We start from the raw sequence: 17,883 nt of genomic DNA, 5'->3' as shown, positions 1-17,883 counted from the left end.
GCTGACATGTGGCTGTGAATCAAGGCAAATGTAGTATGTGCAAGCAGGCTGGCTAATGGAGGAGATAAGAGGGTATAAATGCTGTTGTGCAAGGCACCAGAGAGATTTCCTGGGTGTATAATTAGAGTAGCTCATGGAGAGGAGCTCAAGCCAGAGCAGGTGCAGAGAGTGAATGGGGAGCCTGGCCCAGAAGACCTGCCGAGTCTGGCTTGCTTAGTTTACCAGAAGGCCAAGAGTTACTGTGACTGATGTCTTGGAGTGCACCAGAAGTAAATGACTCTTCCTCTCCTTTGATATTTAAGCATTAGGGGAGTGTTGGTCCAGGACCAAGTAAACAGGTCATTAATAAATTTAGCTGGAAACTAGAGGAAGGTTGCTGACTTCCCCTTTTGGGAGGGAGTGCTAAGTCATACCAGGCATTAGGGGTAACGTTTTACCTCCTTCCAAGCAGGTTTTCTCTAGCAAAACTAGGAGAGTATGATGCTACTGACATTGTTATTAACTTAGCTAGCAAACTGTTCTAGGAAAAGGAAAGAGCGTATTAGGTGGTCCCTACCTCTCCTTCACTTTCTACAGACAGCCTTGAGTAAAACACAGGGGTTTTGCAGGAGTGTGTGTGAAAACTGGTATCCATTTCTTTGGAAACACTTCAGAACAGGATTTAAGTAGGGTCAGTCCTTGGTGTTTGAATTTTGAGAGTGACAAGTGGACTAGGAGATACAAATTGCATTACTCATTTCATTGATCTCTGAATGACTTTGCAGGTTTTTGTCTGTAGGAGAGTATCTCTGGTGCTTTAGCTGTGGGCTGATTAGTTTAGAAAGTGGTTGAAATACCAGTCTCACACCTAATGGATGCTGGTGCTACTGAACTCAAAACTCACATTAATCATTTGTTTCTCAGAACTCTGGGTTCAGAAGAAAGCAGGTCAGGAACTTTTCACCAGATGAGATGACTGACTTGATAAGGCATTTTGTAGAAACATAGGCTTTTCACATAGCTCTCACACAAGGTATGGCATTTCCAATCAAAACAAAGGAGCCACATTTACAGTAGCAGATTCTCCAGCAATTAGGATAGTTGTGTGGAACTGATCTTTCACAGAAACCCTTAATAGTATGGCAATAAATGCTGAAATGGTTTGCTTTCCTCTTGAGCAAAGTACGTATTTTTGAGCTTCCCATCTGGCTTACAAGACATTTGCTGAATAATTTGTGTCAATGTGGCTTTCATGTATTGATCTAAAAATACAAGTGCTAACAACATTTGTACTGTCAAGCCCTCTCTAGCTGCTTGCTCTTATGATTCAGTGAATGGAATTCAGAGCAGCAATCCTTCGGTGTTCAAGAATGGCTTCAGCACTGTCACTTGGGAAATAATGATTTTCAAATGAGCTTATAGCTGCACTCAGCAAAGCAAGCTGAAAAACCTGCAGATTTGGAGAAGTCCCATGAACAGTGGAGAGTTTTCACTGTCCAGTTGGCTCTTACACATTATGTAGGCATGAAATAAGTGAGGTGTGTAACACAGGGGAGAAAAAAATCATGCTGCTACTCTTCAGTGATTTATTGTGGACTGCTGAAATATCTGTGCTCTCACAATACAGTCGCTGCCATATGGAAAACATGGCTTTAAAAGCAGCTTGTTAATTTACAAACAGTTATTTTGGAGTGGTATTTGATTACTGTGAGGTGAGTTAAAAGTGTGGAATAATTTTTGAAGTATCTCATCTGAGAAAACTTGCCATCTTCCTTCTGGCTTTAAAAGTTGTGTGGTTGTTGATAGCCACAGATTGTGTGCATAATAAAGGTGGCACAGCCATAACATTCTGCCTGTTCAAAGAGGTGAATGGTTCTGCTTGTGGTCATTTGCAGTACATGGGATTTTTGGATATTGCTTTCATACACATACCCCTGCAATTAGTGCACATGAATTTGGGCACATAATGTTAATAGCACTAGTACTTGAAAGTAATCCTAACTCTTCAACTGCTTCTCTTCATAGTGATTGGATGGAGGGACCAAAGTAGCCTCGTGGGTCATAAAATGTGAATGTTTAAACCTGACACCATCTTTACATTAGCAGTAATTGCAGTATATGCAAACTTCATTTTAAATTTGGGGGGTGGTAGCTTTTGGCAATATCTGCTACCATGTTCATGTAAACAGCTTTGCTTATTTTCACATACAGAGTATGTCATGGCAGAGCCAATCCTGTGTTCATTAATGTCATGGTAGCTGAATAGCCAGGGGTTGTTTGTAAATCGGGGGGGTTCCAAGTGACCACCGTATTTAAAGAATAGTCTCTGTAAGTGAAACACAAAACTCTCCCCTTTTAAGTTGTTTTAACATGTTAGTTCTTTACTCAAAAAGAGAAGACATGGAAAATCCTAACATCAAATAAAATTTAAAATATCCCCACATACCCCAGATCTTCTGTTTATTTCTCTCTGCCCCCTGAACATGGTGGTTTTCTCCAGAAGAAAGTCTTGGAATGTCTGTGATTTTTTTGAGTGGAAATACATTTCTTGTATACCTTTCAGAGGTGATGTTTATACAGCATTTAACCATGAACTTCCAGGTATAAATTGGCAACAAACTTTCAGCACCTTACTTTTGGAGGAGAAATATATGTAGGGGATAAGGCAGACACCATGAGTCTTCAACTTTGTTGGGGAAATTTCCATCCTGAGACTCAAACCTTGCGGGTTACAATGTCTGACTTTGCCCCTGCAGCCTTTCTCCAGAGCCATCAGCAGTACCATGTGTGTACAGCTAATCACAATGCAGCTTGTTACTTCTGCCCCGAGGGTGGAGGAAGAAAAATAAAGATGCTTTCTTTGAGAATTCTTCCCTCTGCCCCAGAAGAGATGCAAATTACCCTATTTACTATAAAATGCTATTACCATCTTGCCAGTGCTGGCTGTGGAATATTGTACAATGATCAGCATTTCCAAAATTCCTGGAGAAAAATTTAGACAGGCTGACAAAGTCATTTTCTCATGCCTTCTTTTAGAATTTTATTTTGAAGTGAGGTTCTTGATCTCAGCTGCTGCTTTGGTCAGAAAAGACATACAACTTGAAAGCATTTTAATGTTTGTATTTCTCAAATCTGGTAACTGTATCAGTGTGTGACTCTGCATCAGAGCAATGTTAACATGATGTGTTTGGGGTTTTCTTGCAGTGATGCTACAGCCTTTTGACTATGACCCTAATGAGAAAAGTAAACACAAGTTTATGGTTCAGTCGATGTTTGCTCCAGCTGATACTTCAGATATGGAAGCAGTAGTAAGTACTGAAATAAATTAAAATGGATTTCTTTCTGATTGTATAATTTTATATAAGACCTTTTATTGCATTGCTTAAGATCTGTTGTCAAACCACACTGGAATGAGCCTTGAAAGCTTTGCCTGATTTCCATCTCTGTGCATGGCAAGGTGGTTTCTCTTTATTTCAATTCCCAGGAGTCTTGCACTGAAAGCTGCCGTTGGTATCTGTGGTGGCTTCTTTGGGGCACTCCTGCAGTAGTAGAATACCAAGCCATGAAATAAATACAAAGTATTTGCAATATTTTTTCAGTGTGTCATTTTTTTAGAAAGGCCAAATTGAACTATATATTCTAAGAATATGTAGAATATATTTGATGAATGTATAGTTCATGCATCTCTTGTATTTTATGCCTCTACACTGTGTTGAGCCTTCCTTTGAGAAGCTCCTTTTCATGGCAAGAACCAGGAGGATGATTTACAAATACTGTATGTTTCTTTATCCCTACCCCATGTCTGTTGTGAAAGGCCCTCACAGATCTTGTCCTGTGGGTTTACAAATGAGAGCAAGAGAAGCTTGTAGATGCTTGAAGGACAAAAGACCTAGAAATAAGTTTTTAGGATATCTTACAACAACTTGGAAAGGAACAAACCAATATGTCAACTGGTGGTTTCCCTATAACGTGAGGTTTGCTACTGCAAGAAAGAATAAGGAACCTTTCTCTGGTTGAGGGCACAATAAAAACCATGAAAAAATAAATGGGCTTTACTCTGAAGTGTTTGTGTGTTAGCATATTACATACACTGGGGTTTGTATGTTTTTTTATCATGGCTTTTTTAAGCAGTCTCTACAATATGCATCTCCTTCTGAACAGCCCTTTAAAGCTGCAGCCCTCTGTGGGGTTAAGAATTTTGCTTCTGAAAGAGATTTATGGAACTATATTTGTAATGACCTCAAAATAAGATCCAGTGAGAGAAAGCAATAGTAATAACAGCAATAAAATATCTGCTTGAGAGATAAGCCAGTCTGCCTTTCTTTCTAACTCTTTAATTTTTATGAGTTACTTTATACTATGAAAAATGTTACTCTACTAGCAGAGGATATTTTTTAGGACCTAGATGGCCCTTTCAGTTTTCCAGAGCTCTCCAGACCTATGACTTCTTTTCCTATAACACTTGATCAGTTCTCAGTTTTGTTACCACTCTCCAAATCTCTTCCTATTCTCGATAAACAGGTGAGACAAATTACTGGAGTACTATAAAGCTTTCAGCACTTCACAGGCAGCCAGCGAGCTCGAAATAGAGTTCTGACTTCAGCCACAGAAGAGCTATTTAGGATGAGTCAAATACTTCTTCAGGGGTTAGCCATAATTTGACGCCTACTTCAGATGTGCTGAGCGGTACCGTGCTACCAGAAGTAAGGTCAGAGTAAAGAGAAGCGTGTGAGAACTCCAGGACGTAAATGTGGACGCTTCTTGCTGTATGTCACTACTAAGGAATTGGTGTTTTCAGTGCAGGGTTAAGCTGATAGTGAGCAAAGATTTGTAACTGTTAAACCATATTAAACATTTTGGAAGGAGACTTGTTTTATGGAAGACTCCCCAGTTGAAGGGGAGAGAAGGATGAAGGGAAGCTGTCACTTTCTATATGCAGTACATCTGTTACTGTTTAGGCATTAATGCTGAAAAACAAGGAGGTGGAAAATGAGGGGGAAGAACAGTCCTGTAGATCATACCAGTCAGGAAGAAAACCTAATGTGAAATTTGAAAAGCTTGAATAGGAACTGCACTGAACAGAGACTTCAGAAGTACCACTGTTACCAATGTGGGGTTTTGTTACCTGCCCCTTCCTTTGAATGTGCCCCTCCCTTTTGTTTTTCTTTTTTTCTCCCCCCTTTTTTGTTAATCAGGACCATAGCTCCCCCTATCTATGCTAATTACTTGTACACAATTCCCACTTCTTGCATAAATTAGCTGTGGGAGTTTCAGGCTATTTAGACTCATTTCCTTCATAGATCTGGTTGGTTTTTAGGATATGACTCATTACATACTTGGTTTCTTTTTTCATCACGTATGTGTTTAATGTGATAAACACCTGTAGAGTTTTTCCTGAGTGAGATGGTGTGACTTGCTGACGTAATACACCGTGGTGTCCATCTGCCTTATTATACTAACACAATTAATGTTAAATTATTCCAGTGGAAAGAAGCAAAACCTGAAGAACTCATGGATTCGAAACTTAGGTGTGTGTTTGAGCTACCAGTGGAAAATGATAAGCCTGTGAGTATTTTCAGATGCATATAGTCTGTTTTGACTTAATACCACAGTAAATCACGTGAAATGGCATGTTTATACAGACAGCTATATAAGCAAAAGGCAGAACCCTCTGTTTCACTGCCTGGGTGGCACATCACCCTTTGAAAACAACATAAACTATTGAAAATCTTAATGATGCTTAATGTAACTAGCAGCTAATTGGAACGGTGTCAGTGCAACAACAGTCTTTGAGTTGATCTTTTTTCATTTGGTGAAAGATCACAGGATAAATAATACTAAAAAAAAAAAAAACCAAAAAACTGTAAGGTGCTGATCTATGTCCACAAAGCCCAGAGTTTGTGCTGATGCAGTTGTAGCAGTGATATAAATTTGCCTGTCTGACACTCCCCTTTACTTCCTTGATACAACACTGATCTTAGCAAGTGAATCGGTGGAAAGCGAGTAAGGAAGACAGGAATGCAGCTAGGGGTGATGTTAGCAGCTGTAATGTAGGATCTTTTGTGTTGGGGTAGTGAACACAATGATTTCTAATGGAAATGTGTAGTATCAAATGTAGAACTGATAATGGGTTGAATGAACAGGAAAATGTTTCCTAGTATGCAGGTACTGAAGGTACAATTGTTCTACCCTGCCCTGACAGCTTATAATTACAGTTATGTATCAGTACAATGTCACTATCATAGTCTTAATTTGTCTGCTCTTCTTGCTCTAAAAGTAGGTGCTTTTGGTCTAGACCAGTGTACTTTCTGTGTTTCCAGTTTAGAGGTGTAATGAGAGGAAGGGAAAAAAAAAAGCCTGAATGAACTGAGATGTAACAGCTATTCTGTTTAGTCATATATTTTCTCTAATGCCTAAAATTCATTAGAGAAAAACAAAACTTAAGGGTTTTTCCTTTTCTATATATGCAGGGACTGAAAAGTCAAGGTCATTCTGCTTGCACTTAGTGCTGCTGATCTGGTGTTTTCTGTGAAACAGAAAGGGGGAGTAAAGGTTTCAGAAAGGGGAAGTAAAGAAAGATGTTAGTTATTTCTTTTGATGCAGGCATGTTTCAGATGTGCAGAGACAATTTTACCTGCCTCTCCTCCTAAATATCAGGTGTGTGGTGTGAATAACTAACCAAAAATCACTCTGTCCTTTTTTTAACAGCATGACATAGAAATAAATAAAATTGTATCCACAACTGCAACAAAGACAGATTCCTCTGTAATGTCTAAATCAATAAGTTCTTCTTTGGATGACACTGAAGTTAAGAAAGTAATGGAAGACTATAAGAGACTTCAAGTAGAAGTTCAGAGGTTACGGGAGGAGAATAAACAGTTTAAGGTAAATATACATGGGGTTCCAGATTTATCATTTTCCTGAAAAACAAGCTTCCAGCTCAAAGGTTTGCTTTCCTGACCTTGGCACAGTATTCTAATGTTGTCTGCAAATTAAAAGATAATTTCAGTTTCTCTCTGTAAACTGGGAAAAAGTGTTGAAATCCAAGTTTCCCTTGAAAGGAGCACAGAAGTTGTGCAGTCAGAGAAACTGGTTGGATAGCAACCCAAAGTACTGAATCCACTCTTGTTTTACCCCACCTGATTTTCTCAGTCTGATTTAAGCACTCAGTGTGGGATTTGGCCCAGTGTTCTCAAACTGGTAGGAGCTGGAGGGCGGCGTTGGGCAAATACCGAGTGCTTTAGTTTTGCACTTATAATAGGGAGTTGAAATGACCACACTTAGACAGATCAATAGGAAATAGGCTCCCTGTCATATCCAGCATATCGCTGTGAAATCAAGAAGCCTGTGTCACTGCTGTGAAGAACACTCTTCAGTGGTTTCATATGCCTAGCACTGTTGCTTCAGCTGCATCCAGGTGAGGTCACAAAAAGCTCACCTTACCATCCCCTCTGGGTATGTGGAATGGAGTGTGCTGGCACACAGCAGTTTAGATCAAGATGTAGGGAACATCATCTCCACATGAAATGATAATGTTAGGATGTTGTTTCATCTGTTGTCTCATACATCTTTAAATCAAGAGAGCTGTCAAACTCGTACCAAGAAAATCTCCTAATTATTGCCATTAGCTCCATGTCAAAATGTCAGTGTTAATATGATGGGGAAAATAGATTTCCCTTGAAATGCTGGTAAAATCTGCTTGTGACATCTAACTAGGGGAATGATGGTATAATTGCCTTGAAGTTGTGTATTTTTCACAACCAATCTTAGTTATATTGAAAAGCATTTTGCCCAACAGCACTACATCTGTTTACAGAGCAAGAAAAACATCTTCATGCCATTGTCTCCATTGTTGTTTTTGAAGATCTGGAGCTGTCTCCAGACTTTGGTCAAGTTTTTTAGCAGGCTTCCTTATTGCTATCTTAGTCAGGAGGAGAGAACTTCCAAGGGTATGGGGTTTTTGCTCTGCTCATCAAGCAGGTACAGGATTCCTCTCCTACCTCACTACCCTTTCCAGGATTATCTAGGAAATAGAGCTCTAAATTAGCTATAGATTAGCATTCATATATTTTATTATGCCCACCTAAAATAAATATGCTGAGGGTGAGTATTTAAAGCTTCTTTTCTTTTTTTCCAGTAGAAATAATCAACCTATTTTCCTTTAGGAAGAAGATGGACTGCGGATGAGGAAGGCACCCCAGACAAACAACCCAATATCTGCTTCTGCAGCTGCTGTCAAGGACGAAGGGCTCAGCTCCAGACTACTTGCTTTGGTGGTTTTGTTCTTTGTCTTTGGTGTAATTATAGGAAAAATAGCCTTGTAGAGGCAGCATGCTGGAAATTGTAAATTGGTTTGATGGTTCTGCCATATCATTGGATTAAATTTATTCATAACAATGTTTAAAAAAAAAGAAAAATTAATGTATGACATCTCACAGGTCTTGCCTTTAAATTACCCCTGCACAAATACTATGTAACATAATCTAGAAAGTTCAAAATGTACAAGGAGTGAACAAATGAAAGGGAATATGCTTCAGTGATGAAGGGGAGGGGGGAGAAAATCATATCATAACACTACAACGGAATATTGTGTATGTCATTTTAAACATTCTTAGACCCTGGTACATGTTGCTGGATTACCTCTTTTTAAAAAAAAAAAAGGAAAAAAAAAAGGAAAAAATAGAAAAAAAAACCTATTCCTCCACTGCTGGAGCTGGCCCTATTGGATGTTTGGAGCTGGGTTAGGCAGGAGGTGTTGATAACTTCTGTAAAATAACGTTAATCCACCATTCTGCTCATAAATTTAACAGTTTCTGTCAGTGTCTTCAACTCTGTGCAAGTTACCAATTTCTTGGCACTTAAATGAATAGTGAGAAGCTGAAAAGACTTGTATGTGGCAATGCTGAATGTGCTAGGCATCATTAAGAGGCATATATTGACTGGTATGACGCTCGTTTGGAATAAAGGTCAATGCCTTGTTCTCATCAAGGGACCAAGCTACATTGCTGTTGGTTCATTTAGTTGAATTGAAATGTTATTCAGAGATGTTTAATGCATATTTAACTTATTTAATGTATTTCATCTCATGTTTCCTTCTTGTCACAAAATTGACTAATACTCTATGGTATGAAAAGGCACCTGTTTAAAGCCAGTGACTAGAACTAAAAAAATCTGCTGCTGTAGTGATGCAAGATTCTTCTGCCTCCTGGTGTTTTGGGCACTACACAATTGTTGGGAGTTTTGATCATCTGAGCATTGGAGAAACAGTGGTCAGGAAACTGTTTTTGTATGTAAATAAGTATATCTAGGGGAAAAAAAAATATTAGTAGTAAATTAGTCCTATGCCGTAAAAGACCAATCCTGTTTGACTATGTAGCATCTTAAAAAAAAAAAGGAAAAAAGAAAAGAAAAATTAAATAAAGCCCCCAAATTAATGTTTCCTTTGTTACTTTTGTCATGCTCTCAGAGTTTCAGAGGAGGGAGGAAACAGCATTTGCTTTTCCAGTTTAGCTTGTGTATGGCGTGAGGAAACTTTGCAGCGTTGTTCCAGGTTGAATTTTCTTTTTCCAGCCTAATTCTAAAATCAAACTGCCCCATCCTGAGCCTGACACACATAAGCAGTGCTTGGAGTGGCAGTGCTGCCTGCTGAGGTACAAGGTGACCTCCCATTTTCAGTTTAGTTGGGGTCAGTAGTGAAGGGGCTGGTAGCACCTCAGCATTAGTTGTTTCTGGGCACGTTCAGTACAAAATGTGTGTTGCATCAGGTTCACCTTGAGTAGGTGAAACAGCTTTTGAGCAGCTAAACCCCAATGTACTCTTAGGTGGTGTAGGCCCAAAAGCCATGGGTGACAAAAGTTTTTGTAACACCTTTTGGGATTAAGATAGGTCTTTTAAAAGTGACTTCTTTCATTCCTTTATTATGCCAGTGACTTCCTGTGAAAGCTCTTGGGTCTGCAGCCAGTCTCCTTGTTGACCTTTGTACTTGTCCCACTTGTCTTAAGGGTGTCCTGCTTCTCAAGTGCAAATAAATTCAATTTTATGTGAGGTTAAGTAAGAAAATAGGAGGGGAAAAAATATTAACTGGTGTGTTCAGCTTAGAAACACAACTCTGGAAGTATTTGTAGGAGATTCAACAGAAATGAGAGGTGTATCTTCAGCAGTTTAAAATGCTGGTGCCTTGTCTGCTCAGGATGGAAGCTGCTAAAGCGTGGCTGTAAAGGGCAAGAGAAGCTGGGAGATGAGCTGGAAAGAACGAAGCAGGGAGTTTGGTCTGACAAATTGGGCAGAACTGATCAAGAAAAAGATACTTTCTGGGCACTAGAAGCTAATGGAAACTTTTACTTAAAGCTACTAAAAGAACCTTTTCAGAAAGATGAGGTTGTAAGTGACGTTGCAAAATTAAGTTTGAAGAATGTATTCAAAAAAACCCCTACTGAAGGGAGACTGAGCTATGCAGTGTTTTTTAAGAGGCTGTAAATATCTTGATCTCTCCAAAACTGTTCTCAAAAGAGATGAATTCGTAATTTCTTATTAAAAAAAAAACCCATAAGTTTTTTTGAGACCTCTTTGTTCTGCAGAGAAACAGCCTCAAAAAAACCCAGTTGGCTTAAAAATAAAGTAAAATCACTGTCTTTGCAGGGGAAAGGAGCAGGATTGAAGCTTTAAACTGGATGTATCTGAAAGTTCCAGGCAGGTTTCACACGCACTGTAGCTGCCACAGCTGACTTTGCTGGCACACGCAGCTGAGGGGGAAGCCTGCAGTACTGCTGTTCTTCCAGAGCTCAGCAGTCACTTCTTGGGGATCTGTGACAACTTGGAACTTTATATCATTTCTGAGCAAAGTTGCTCCTGTTGTTTGCACTCCAGGATTATAAAAAGGTCCCAGAAAACACTCTTCTGCTTTGCTAGATGCCTTACAAACGTGTGATCAAGGGGAGCAGCAAGGAGAGGACCCTGGTTAGTTAAGGATCTGCTTAAACAAAATTCTGAGGTCTTTCCTAACCATTTCTGGTGACAGCCTGAGCAGGCAGCAGCACTGAATTCTCGGGGTAATGCTTTGCTTTTCAACTGATTGGCAGAATCCTTATTACTTGTTTGACTAGACCCTTCTTTCCTAGAAATCCAAGGATGTTTTTTCTTCCTGGGTTCCTAAAAGGCCAGTCTGTTGTAGCTACCTGGCAAGATATATTGGATGGATGTTCTTAAGCTGCCTGAATCTTTCCTAAGTTGTTCCTTACACGATGACACCAGAGCAAATGTTTTCATGACATGCTTGCAGAAAGGGAGCTGTTCTGGAGGGCATCGTGTATCTGAAGAAGTGAAGTGTGAAACAGAGTTTCTAAATAAGCTTATTGTCTGGTGTCCTCTTGTACCAGAGATTAGAAAAGTCTCATTGATACATGATAGTAGAAAGAAGTTATTGCTTAAACTAATTACTGTCCTTACTGTCATTCTAAGCTGCCCACTTGCATATACATTTATCGTTAACCTTTGTAAGAGCCCGTAGAGGCTGCTCAGGTAGCCTGTATTTTGTGGAGCTTTACACTCTTTGCTGGATTTGGGATAAATAGATAGCTAAAGTGTCTCGAAGCCGTGTACTGGGAAACAAATGGAAGATGGTTTCTACTATTTCCACGTAGTTATCCACATCTTAAAGCAAATATTCTGTGCATGAATGAGCAGAGCTGTGGCTCTGCATTGGCAGTTGTCAGCTGTGAATGCCCCACATGAATGACTGTCCAGTTACTGTCAAATAGGGACTGAAGTGCAAGATGATCCCCTGTGTGTCATGTTGAGAGGGACTGATGTACCATCATGTGGTTCTCTGAAAGCACAGGCCTGTCACAGCTCGGGGTGGTGTTCCATGTAACGTTTCTGTTCTGTTAGAGATGCTGTCAGTGGGATCAAGTGGGAACCTCACTCTGCGAATCGCCGGTTTCTCCTCACAATAAACTATGAAGGGTTTCTGTTTGCTGCACATGTCAACTTGCAATTCTTCCTGTGATCTTGCCTTAGTATAGTTACATAGTGGTGTGCACACAAGGCTGGGTTGTTAATGTCTTAAGATACTCCGTGTTGCAGTTGCCTAATGAAAGAAAATTCAATTCTGTCGTCCCTTTAGAAAATGTGTGTGACACTCAGCTCTCAGTTGGAGCACTTCCTTAGGGCTCGGGCACGATGGTGACTGAACTGTAGTATTGGAAGGTTCTGAAACTATTCTCTTGCTCTGTGTGATGTCCTGAAATGCCATATCCTGAGGTCTGTTTTCTATATAAAGTAACTGAGAAAAAAAAACACATCCCAAACTCCCTCTGTTTGAAATTAAAGCACATGTAAAACAAGCGCTTTGAGCTCCATGTTTGTTGTGGCTGTGTTACAGCTGCAATAGTACTTCACTGCGGCACGAGAGCAGCGTGGGGTCAGGGTCAGGGAGCTGCTCTTCCATTGTTTGGAAATGGGTTAGCATCCAGTACTGACCTCCTCTGGTGAGCAAGCTGAGAAGGGACGGGTGGCGAGTGAATTTTGGTGCAGGGTTGTTGTTTGAGTCAGCAACAGTAACATAAAAAGAGGAAAAAGGAAAGTTATGTGAGACTCACTCAGTACCACATGTGGAAGTTGCTGCTCTTTGTAATCAAGTATGTGCCTACAAATCTAATTCACTAATTAGGAAGCAGTTTCTAAACCGATCTTTAGGCATTTTAGAAAGAAAAGGAACTACCGAGCAAGGCTGCTGCATGCAGTTCCCGAGGTGTGCTTCGTTGAAGGGTGTCAGTAGGGTACAGTGGCCTGATGCAGTTAGTATGTAGTGGGATTTCTTGGTCAAACTGATCCTTTGACCATGTCCAGCCAGGACTTGTTCATGTTAGGCTGGCAGCTTGGTGTGTGCTGAGGTCCTTCGTGTGACGGGTGTCACTGCGAGAGCCGCATTGCTCGCTGTGCTGTTCCTGACTTGTGTTTTGATGAGCTTCCGAGGACAAAGTCGTTGCAGTGGTTCCACTCCTGAAACCTGCTTCACTGTAAAGCTTCTTTGGTTTATTAATGGCTTGGGGTTTTATTCTACTGGATACATGTAGATTGGGTGTAAAATAACTCAAGAACAAGCAGCCAGAAATCTCTTAGATGTGACACACTAATTAGCATGGGCTTGCACCCTTCCAAAAGGACTATCTACCTGTCACTCACTCCGCAGTTTCCTGTGGCTTCATGTCCTTCTACAGCACTGCTTTCCCGTTTGTACTTGGAAGAGGAAAACTCATGAAACCTTCACTAAACTCCCCATCAATCTCTTGGCCTCCCAGTCCAGGCTTAAGTTTGTCCCGAAGCTTCTGCGTGAGGGAAAGCCACACAAGGGGACGCAGATCTGTGGCTACAGAACCAAGGCTGTTCTTCCCTGAAGCCAGCTTGAACTTGGGATCGTTCCTCTGTCATTAGAAAATGGCCTTTCCCAGATGGCAAAACAAAAGAAGTTAAGAAAACAAATGCATTAGGAAGAATTAATTGAAGCTGCACATCACAAGTTGACATTACACATCTGGCAGGGCTGTGGTTTCCACACCAATATGCTTCATTCCTATTTAATAAGCTCCTAATTTTGTGACTTTTTTCCAAGCTTTCCAAGTGCCTAGGAAGAGCTGAAGCACTGCCCGTAGCACTGTTCCTGGTTTAGCTGTGCTTCATTTTTTTAATCAAATCTTTTTCTTCAGTGGATAAACTCACAAGATTAGAAAAGCCTCTTGAACTCCCTCGTGTTTGAGTTGGCAGAATTCCCACACAATTATCCGCACACAACTACTTCTGGAAGGCCTTTATTAAGGCTGTGCAAAGTCAAGCACCCCCAAGTTAGGAAACAGCAAAACCAGCTTTGGGCACTGGTCATTCAGATGGTTTTTGGGAGTGCAGCACAGTGCCTGACTGAGCCTTTGGTCCCTGGGAAGAAAGGGAGCTGGGGCTGCTCTTGCAGTGTCTGAAACTGCCCAGCTCAGTGTGCCTGACCTCAAATAATCTCACATTCTCTTCAGAGACATATAATTTGGTTTTTCAAAGTTAAAAACAGCATCAGGGTGTTACTACACGTAAGCCACATGTGTGTCAGGACTGAATCCCCCCGTGCTCTGCGTACAGACCCCTGTTCCTGACCCAAGTGTCCGGTGTGGTAACGGAGCTGCAGCAGCAGGGTGTTTGCTTCCAGGTTTCACTGGCAGGCTGCACCCCAGTGTGTTCAGCACTAGGAGTTTCTGCTTCAGCTCTGAGCCCAGAGGAGTGTTTCTGTGAAGGCTGCAGACCCCCAGCCCTATTCCACTCCTGATTATCTTGCCTGAGCTGTCACATCTCACTACATTCCCTCCCTCAGCCCTTTGGTTCAACCCAAGCCACCCTTGTACCGCCACTGCTCTTTGGTAAAGAAACTGATGTTCAGCTTGGTGACTTTAAATGCCCTTTCTTCTCTGCTGCCGATTTATTCTCCATCTCAGCCTCTCCATCTTCCTATCACCTTCCCAGCCTTGCTCATCCCACAGTTCAGCTGCACGGGAGCACTTTGGGGCAGCCCAGGCTCCCGTGATGTGTGTTGCTGCTCCCAGCACCTGTCCCCATCCTGAGAAATACTCATCTTTCTGCTGCTGCTTCCAGCAAATCTGTTCTTTCTTCCTCTTCTCTGGGGAGTTGGGAGCAGTGAGCTGTCATCTCCTTTCCGTCCCCAGCCCCTTCCTGCTGTTCCACACAGCGTAGTTCTTTAGAGGAACTTCTGTTCAGAGGGGACTGTTCAGAAGGGGAAGCTCAGTGCTCCCGACACATCCAGAAGTGCTACAGAACTCATGTGTTGTGTTTCAGTTTAGGAGTTTGGGAAATGCAGAATGCAAAACACATTTGAAGGGTTTTTTTAAACAGTGGGGAATGAAGGTGGCTAATTGGGAAAGTCAATTCCTGGGAACTGAGCCGTGAAGAGATCAGCCCCGTGACCATTTGTCCAGCAGATCCAGGTCCTGCTTTACATTTCTGCGCCTGCTTTGTCTGCTGTTAAGGAGGATACAAAGAGTTTCATGCTCGGGCTCAGCACAGGAAGCTGCTGAATGTCTTCTGAGTCTTTTAAAACCATTTTCTTTTTCTCTGCTGTTTGGAGCGGTTAAAAAACTGCTAAACTTTTGGAAAGGGCTCTCTATGAATGAATGGAGAAGGGTTTTCCAACACATGTACCTGTTACCATTGACTTCCAGCTGGCAGTAACCTGTCAGTGGTTCTCTCTACCTGGTTTTCCTTCACTGGTACAATGAAAAGGCACAGATTTATTGTACAGGTGAAAGGAGCCCAAGAGTCAGGGCTGATGGTTGTTGTCTGTGTCTTAGACCTGTCCTTGTAACACAGACATGAGACATGAAGTTCTTTGCTTCTGTCTTGTTTAAAGATAAATGAGTCGCTGGTTGTGGTGGGATCCGGATTAAGTTGGAGGGGGGATACAGCCACTCACACCTGTACTTGGTGCTTCCAAAGGGCATTGCTGAGCACATTTCCTATCAGCTCTGGTAGCGAAGAAGTAGTAAGATGGGAAAGTGAATTGGAATTGGCAGCTTTCTAAGTGAAAGCTATTAAATGGCCAAACCCCCAACAATTTTGCCATCGAGAAGGGGGACAGCTTTGGCTAACAGCCCATCCTGTTTCGGTGATGAAATGAAGGGAAAAATTAGATGTAAAGTAATATAAAACAAACAAGGGAAAGGGAAGCAGACAGCAATCAGCTCAACAGGAGTCGTGACGTGTAGCAAATGAGTAAGGAAAGCAATCGCCAGAGGAGAAGAGGAATGTGTGGGGTGGAGAGACAAAGATTGGAGAGATCTCTGCGGTGGGATAAGGACCGTTACCAGATGGGGGTGGTAAAACTGCTAGTGATGACATAAGAGAACTGGAAAGGTGATGTCATTAGCAATGCTCAACATTAAACATTTTTAACTTCAGTAGGTCTAGAAACCTTGTGTTGGTATTTCTAAGGGAGGTGCTGGGGGCAGACAGACCCGTGGAGGAGAGGGATGGCAAACAGGACAGGACACTGGGGTGAGGGGTTTAGCTAGCTCAGCCCCCTGGGCAGGAGGGGAGCATTAACAAAAGAGTGTGATGTAAATCCTGGTGTAAATCATTCAGTTCTGGCTGTGGTGTTCAGTTTCCTTTGGCATTCGAGGGAAGCGGGTGTGTCAGGGCCCTGCAAAGCCTGGTGGTTTCTGATAACCTGTTGAGGTAGTTCAGGGAGAACCAGAGCAGAAGCAGGATGCTTGGAAGGGATCTGCTGGGACCTGATGCCACTCAGGAGTCCTCCTTCACCACTGGAAATAGATCCCAAATCCCTTCTGATACAACATCAGCATGGCAAAAATATCCATGCTCGGGACCAGAGCGAGTGAGAGTTCCATGTGTGTTCCCAGTGCAGTCCCAGGGTGAGAGACTAATGAGTAAGAATGTGTTCTTGTTTTTAATTACCAGTAGCAGTAAGTGATTATACTTCTGTATGTCTCAGCTGTGAGAGCTGGGAGTTTTGGATGCAGTTTGGGTATTTACATTTTAAAAGAGAAGCTGAGTAATTGGAATGGATGCAAAAAAGGGATTCAGAAATTACTGGTGGAATGTGAAAATGCCTCAGAGAGGGAGAGATAGAAACTCGGCTGAGTTCATCTACCAGAATGGAGAACATCTTGATTACAGTGCACAGGTACCTTCACGGGGAGAAAATGCTGAATACTGTGGCTCCCTGACCTCAAAACAGCCCCACAAGAAGCATCTCTGGCTGGCAGCAGTTGAAGCCAGGCAGATTCAAACTGGGAAAAGGCACAAGTTCTTAGGAGAGAATAACTGTGTAGTGTAGGAATGTTTCTCCAAAAACTGTGAACAGACAATAAAAGTTGCGATATTTATGCAAAGAGCTTTTGCTTGGCTTTCTCATTCGTTGTTCAGAAGGGGAATTAGAGGGGGAACAGAGGACAAAGGGGCTCTGGATGGGCCTGTCGCAGGGACATGCAGTCTGCATGGCTGAGCTTGTGGGGCTGCTGGAGCTGAGTGGTGGCTCACCTACCATGGGAGCGGTGGGAGCTGGCTCAAGGGTTTGTTGTGTATGTTGTGTAAGTATATGGTGATGTAACTTGTTAGGTCATGTTAATCCCATCGCCACTTGAGGAGGATCTGTGGCCTTGGAGGAGTTTTTACACTACACAGAATCCCAGCACTTGCTGAGTTCAGTACTTTTCACTTCATGGTATGAAAATGGATCTGCCCACAAGTCTCATTCTTGGGGGGTAAGTGTAGGGCAGGAATCACATTCCCCATCCTCCACCCCTCCTGCAAAGCCTCTGTCAGCCTGCTCCCTGTTCCCACCATGGGCACCTTTGGGCCTGCACAAACGTAGCTTCACAGAGTCGGGTGTCCGGAGCCCTTCAGGCCGCAGCAAGTGGCTGCTCTAGCACGGGTCTGCTGAAGGAAAACCTGCCCTGTGTGCCTGTGGTTCATGTGAGATGCAGCCGCGCTACCCCAGCCTTACCATGACTTGTAGCACCCTCAACGGGGGCATTCCAGAGGAGACACCACATTCTCCAGGATGCAGTTCCAGTTCTGGGCACATCTGCCCATGGATCTCCCCGCAGCAGCAGGCAACGAAACCCAACAGCCCTGGGAAGGAGGCATTCTGCCTGCAGAGCTGACCCTGGAGAGGTCACCCTCATTGCTTGTCAGGGGAGCTGAAGGCAGGGCAGCCAACGTAGGCCTTTTCCTATCACCTCAGTGCAACTGTGTGCACATGATCAGTACCTGATGGGGCCTGGAACACTTGAACATGCTGACAACAGCTACGTCACAACTGTATGCATTTAATAAGCATCTCCTTGGAATTATTAATGTACAGATCCCCCAAAAGGATTTTTCTGTTATAAA

General features: G+C 42.3%; 1 protein-coding gene across 1 annotated transcript in view; it reads left to right on the top strand.

Moving 5' to 3' along the window:
* VAPB (VAMP associated protein B and C) overlaps positions 1-9,286 on the top strand; it is a 29,941-nt gene extending 20,655 nt beyond the window's left edge. The window contains exons 3-6 of the mRNA XM_084271722.1: positions 3,184-3,287; positions 5,464-5,544; positions 6,688-6,864; positions 8,145-9,286. Of these exons, the coding sequence (XP_084127848.1) occupies positions 3,184-3,287; positions 5,464-5,544; positions 6,688-6,864; positions 8,145-8,303 (521 nt within the window). The 3' untranslated portion in view covers positions 8,304-9,286. The remainder of the gene's footprint in view (positions 1-3,183; positions 3,288-5,463; positions 5,545-6,687; positions 6,865-8,144) is intronic.
* The last annotated feature ends 8,597 nt before the right edge of the window (positions 9,287-17,883 follow it).

Source organism: Gallinula chloropus (genome assembly GCF_964237585.1).
Source record: "Gallinula chloropus genome assembly, chromosome: 16".
Classification (NCBI taxonomy): Eukaryota; Metazoa; Chordata; class Aves; order Gruiformes; family Rallidae; genus Gallinula; species Gallinula chloropus.
The sequence above is the reverse complement of the archived record's forward strand: the minus strand, read 5'-3'. Positions and strand labels throughout refer to the sequence as shown.